At 41.7% G+C, this 4911-nt stretch overlaps 1 protein-coding gene across 1 annotated transcript; it reads left to right on the top strand.

Moving 5' to 3' along the window:
* The first annotated feature begins 736 nt into the window (after nt 1–736).
* Nucleotides 737–4911, top strand: LOC144605724 (immunoglobulin lambda-1 light chain-like). The gene is made up of 3 exons (XM_078421236.1): nt 737–830; nt 957–1301; nt 4267–4911. Exons 1-3 carry the CDS (start codon nt 755–757, stop codon nt 4587–4589), a joined length of 744 nt encoding a protein of 247 aa, XP_078277362.1. The 5' UTR covers nt 737–754; the 3' UTR covers nt 4590–4911.

The raw sequence follows: 4911 nt of genomic DNA, 5'->3' as shown, positions 1-4911 counted from the left end.
ATCGACGTCTTTAACATATAAAACTCGCCAACAGCTCCCTGTTCGATTAAACATATTTCTCAAATTTTCTTCTCAATTAAGTCAATTGCCCGTGCAAAGTCAGTGAACATGTGTGCTGCTAGCAAGCATTCCTTCCGGAATTACAGCGGTTTTGACGGTGCACAGTCGGCATTGACACCCAAATTTACAAATTCGTAAATAAGTTTGCAGACAATTGTTTCTTCAGATTGTGCTTTGAAAGATTTCCTATACATCATCTTCACCAGAATATCTACTGGTTACAAATAAAATGTGCAACTAAAAGGGTGAAGGTACATGTCGCGCACAGTTGTGCGAGACCATGAGATCGGATTCTTCAGCCCCTACTGGAATGTATCCCTTCATTTTTCAAGATTGAATGAACAGTCGCCAGATATTACGATGAGGTTAATCGATGAATTTCTTTTTCGTGCAACCGGACGACAAACGATTCAGAATAAAAGAATAATTGAACACCTCCTTTCAAACGAAACAGTCTCTTGTGTGCTTGAGTTTATATTAAATTGTACCGAGATACAATTGTACCGAGATAAATTGTACCGAGATACTCGATACCAAATCCTTATTTACATAACAGTTTGGAAATAATTTGACACAGGAAGAAACTGGCAACTTCTGATTGGCGCAACGCGCATTCTGATTTGACTGTTGATGGATAAATAAGGAACACGCCTTCATAAGCGACCCGGAGAGAAACACCGAGAAGCCACTACACATGGCGTTCTCCGCTCAATTAATTACAATGTCTTGCTGGATCTCTCTCGTCTATGCGTTAGCGTTTTCCGCAGCTTGTGAGTATTTACTTCAACCGACATGATATTTAATCTCGAGTGCGATTAAACGTTTCTATTCATGACAATTCCGCTGTTTCTCTAATATTAGTTAATATTCTCCTTTTTTTCTGGTTTGTTTTCCAGATATAAATGCGCAATATGCACTAACTCAGCCGTCTTCAAAATCCGCATCTCTGGGACAGAACGTGGCAATACCCTGTACCCTGTCTGGGGGCAGTTTAGGTAGCAGCACTGTTTCCTGGTACCAACAGATTCCCGGAACGGTTCCGCGGTATTTGTTCTACTATTACTCGGGCAGCAGCATTTCCAGAGGCTCGGGAGTTTCTGCTCGTTTCGCCGGATCAGTGTCAGGCAACACTGCAACATTGACAATATCGAACGTGCAGTCGGGGGACGCTGCCGACTACTACTGTGCTATGTGGAAAGATGCTTTGTTCTTCGGCAAAGGAACGAGGCTGGGTATTGGCAGTAAGTAAACTATCTTCTATCTTTGGGTAGGCACAAATAGCTGGAGTAACGCAGCGAGACAGGCAGCGTCGCTAGAGAGAAGGAATGTGTTGCAGGGTGAAACTGCAGATGCTAGTTTAAAGCGAAGATAGACACAACAAGCTAGACAGACAGCATCTCTGGAAGGAATGAATGGGTCTGCAGTTCCTTCCTACACGTCCTACCTTTGGTTATTGACACTGCAGTGAAAAGTAATTTATTTTCTGGCGCTAATCGATTGTTGAAAGAAAAGGCTTTTAACGATAATACATTATGTGCAGCGTTCGACCAAAGTCGGGTTCTCTTTGACAATGAGCTGACAAAGACCAAACCAGGATTAGAATTAGACCGACCGAATGGAACGGGATATAACATTAGAGTGACAAGTAACTCCAGATGCTGATTAACAAATAAAAGCACACAAATAGCACTGGAGTAACTCAGTGGTCAGGCAGTATCTCTGGTGAACATGGATAGGTGACGTTTCGGGTCGCGACACTTCTTCAGACTGGAGAAAATAAATGTAGACGATAATATGATTTGAATAAAGTGAAAGGATTCAAGACTATAAGCTTGCCCGACCCGAAACGTATATAGGTATAATACGGTACAGCGCTGCCTTGAATTTCAAATTCCAAATTTCACCTGGCGCTGAAAACGCTGTAGCCCAATCGGGTTCGATTCTGACTACGGGTACTGTCTGTACGGAGTTTGTACGTTCTCCCCATGACCACGTGGGTTTTCACCGAGATCTTTAGTTCCCTCCCACACTCCAAAGGCTTGCAGGTTAATTGGCTCCGTTTAAATCTAAATTGTCCCTAGTGTGTGTGTAGGGCAGCATTAATGTGTGGGGATCGCTGGTCAGTGCGGACACGGAGGGTCGAAAGCCCTGTTTCCGCGCTGTATCTCTAAACTAAACCGACAAGACATATGAAGCGTCGACATTAACACGTTAATGTTGGTCGCCTTGAATTGTTTTTATATGGATTAAAAAACCCCGTATTAAGCATAAGCACAAGACTGGAACTGCTGCAACAATTCAAGAGAGTTTATTGTATTTACCTTACGTTGTTTTTGATATCGAAAGAAGTTCAAATAGAAAAGATTGTAATAACATTAATTTCACCCGTGCAAGCGTTCGCCACTTCCGCAGTTCTTTTGTGCCCTTAGATTTTCTCCTAAACTAGCAGTGTAGAATAACTTCTTGTAGTGTTCGCGGCCTGACTAGAATTTTACGGCAAATAATGAAACAGAGGAAATTAAACAAACTGCTTAGCCGAATTTAGCCGAACAATTAGAACAGTCTTCTTCAGAGAAGTTAATTTCAAAGTAATTAAGAAATATCCCGAGAGGACCAACTATCAAATTCACCTTTGCTCTGTTTTATACTGTTAAAACTGCTCAAATGTTTCTTGTATGCTTTTTTTGTAAGCGCTAAGGGATGTAATGACCAAAATTTAGCTGGAATAGCCTTCGGAAGCAAACTATAATGCGGTGCGATGTGTAATGCAGCGACATTAGATTTCAAATCGTTCTTTATTATGAGTCTATGTTTTTTAAAACATTTTTATGCTTTCCAATGTTAGCTTAATTGTTTCTCCCGGACATATTCAAAGTCAATGTACCCAAACACACCACGGCCAATAATTTGCTGCTGATGCGATGTTGAATTCATTTCGTAATTTTAAATTCCGGTATCTCTGAGTTTTGTTGCCAGATATAATCGTCATTACACTTACAGCATGCGGAATGTGGAATCAAGGGGACAGCGAATATTTCATTTTTTACACGAAAAATAACTGAAAATGTGAAAGCAATTTGCGCGTTGAATTTCCCAACCATATCAGTTGAAATCAGTTTTATTCCAAGTGACGTTCACGGCCGATTTTCTTTTTGTGTCATTGTGTGCAAGGAGTGACATTCGCTGTTCAAATTCAGAAATTGAGCTATTTTTTTACCAAAAAGAATGAACAAATACTTCTCAACCATAAATGCTAATTATGTCAAAAAACAATTAAAAAATACGGGAACACAATAAATTAACTGTTGCTTCAAAATTAGTGTGTGCATCGAGAGGTAAAATGGCAAAGTATTATTGTCCTTTTAATCAAATCCTTAATAACACCGGCATTTGGTCTTAATAAATGAACTAAGGGCAAGTGTCTAAATAAGACTTATATTTTAAGCGAGGTCGGTTGAACTTTGCTCAACAGTTCCATTATAATAAAACCCGCGAATGGCTGTCGGGCGCAACACCCGATTTTTAGTTCAACTGGAGCCAATGGAAATAACAATCTGGGGATCAATTAAAAAGTGCCGAAATAACTTATGTTACGTCACTAAATATAAGTGCCCCATTGCCATAAACACCAATTATTCTTCGAAAATCTCACCAGGAAAATATATCGTGCGCAATTTAACAATTTGAAACAAGTAGAGGAAAAATGTTTATCCATTAAAATGAATGGATCCATGGCATACCAACTGTATTTTTAACAGAGACTCGAGCAAGTGGATCCGTTGGGCCCAAACCTCTCCTGCATTGGTGCAGCACCCTCTCCTCCCCCTCCCCCGCCCTCCGTCTTCCCTCCCCTCCCCCATCCCCCTCTCCCCCCCCTCCATTCCACCCACCCCTCCTCCCCCTTTCTCCCTCCCCCCTACCTCCACCCCCCCCCTCCCTCCATCCCTCCCTCCCTAGGAGATAGATTTAAACTTTAAAATGTGAATAACTTTTAAAATATAACACCAATTGCAATGAAACTTCTTCCATTGGCATCAAAGGGATGGCGGTGAGTAAGGTGGGCCTAAAATGGTCTCGCTATCTTGTACCGTTTTGGCTGTAGTTCAGGCACAAACAAACAAACAAACGAGAGTTTTAGTATATAGATAATATTTTAACCGAAGTAATTCTTCAACACCCACTAATCTGTGACTTTATTTTAAACAGCACCTCGCGCGCCCGCAGTGTCCGTCCTCCGACCTTCAGCGGAAGAAATCGCAGGAAAGGGCACCGCCACCCTGGTGTGTTTGGTGAGCGGGTTTAATCCGGGTGCAGTGGACATTGAGTGGACCGTAGACGGCAGTGCGAGAAGTGACGGCGTTGAGACCAGCCGAATCCAGCAGGAGACGGACAACACGTTCAGTGCGAGCAGTTACCTGACTCTGCCAGCCACAGTCTGGAACTCAAACGAGCTTTACTCCTGCGTGGTTAAACACGAAACCCAGGCAATCCCGCTTAAGGCAAACGTCGCCAGATCAGGCTGTATCTAAATCTCCTCAATTCCACCTAATGGAGGTGAAGAGATATCTTTTCATCGTTCTTTCTTTATTTGTGAGAAATGGTTCCGGAGATATTGCTTGTTGTCGACCAGCCTTTGCGTTTTAAATCGTCGTTTGTCTTGCCCGTTGTAAACGCCATTCCGTTAAAGCAGTCCAATTGTTAATTGAACCTCCAATGTTATTCAATCTCAGTTGATGCATCTTCAAATATTCATTAATATTCAGTGGTATTAAGATTGTATTCTAGATTCTTGCTTTCTGCTATCATAAATACAAACACAACTGTCAAATAAAATCAATAACTCCAGTCTTA

The sequence above is a fragment of the Rhinoraja longicauda genome, chromosome 25 (genome assembly GCF_053455715.1).
Source record: "Rhinoraja longicauda isolate Sanriku21f chromosome 25, sRhiLon1.1, whole genome shotgun sequence".
Lineage (NCBI taxonomy): Eukaryota > Metazoa > Chordata > Chondrichthyes > Rajiformes > Arhynchobatidae > Rhinoraja > Rhinoraja longicauda.
Note: the sequence above shows the minus strand (reverse complement) of the source record. Positions and strands in the feature narration are given on the sequence as shown.

Bases quoted from the DNA above. Each gene is read 5' to 3' on its own strand.
- LOC144605724 (XM_078421236.1), top strand. From the start codon at position 755: ATGGCGTTCTCCGCTCAATTAATTACAATGTCTTGCTGGATCTCTCTC. The intron at 831-956 runs GTGAGTATTTAC...TTTGTTTTCCAG, and splicing joins GTTAGCGTTTTCCGCAGCTT to ATATAAATGCGCAATATGCA. The intron at 1,302-4,266 runs GTAAGTAAACTA...TATTTTAAACAG, and splicing joins AACGAGGCTGGGTATTGGCA to CACCTCGCGCGCCCGCAGTG.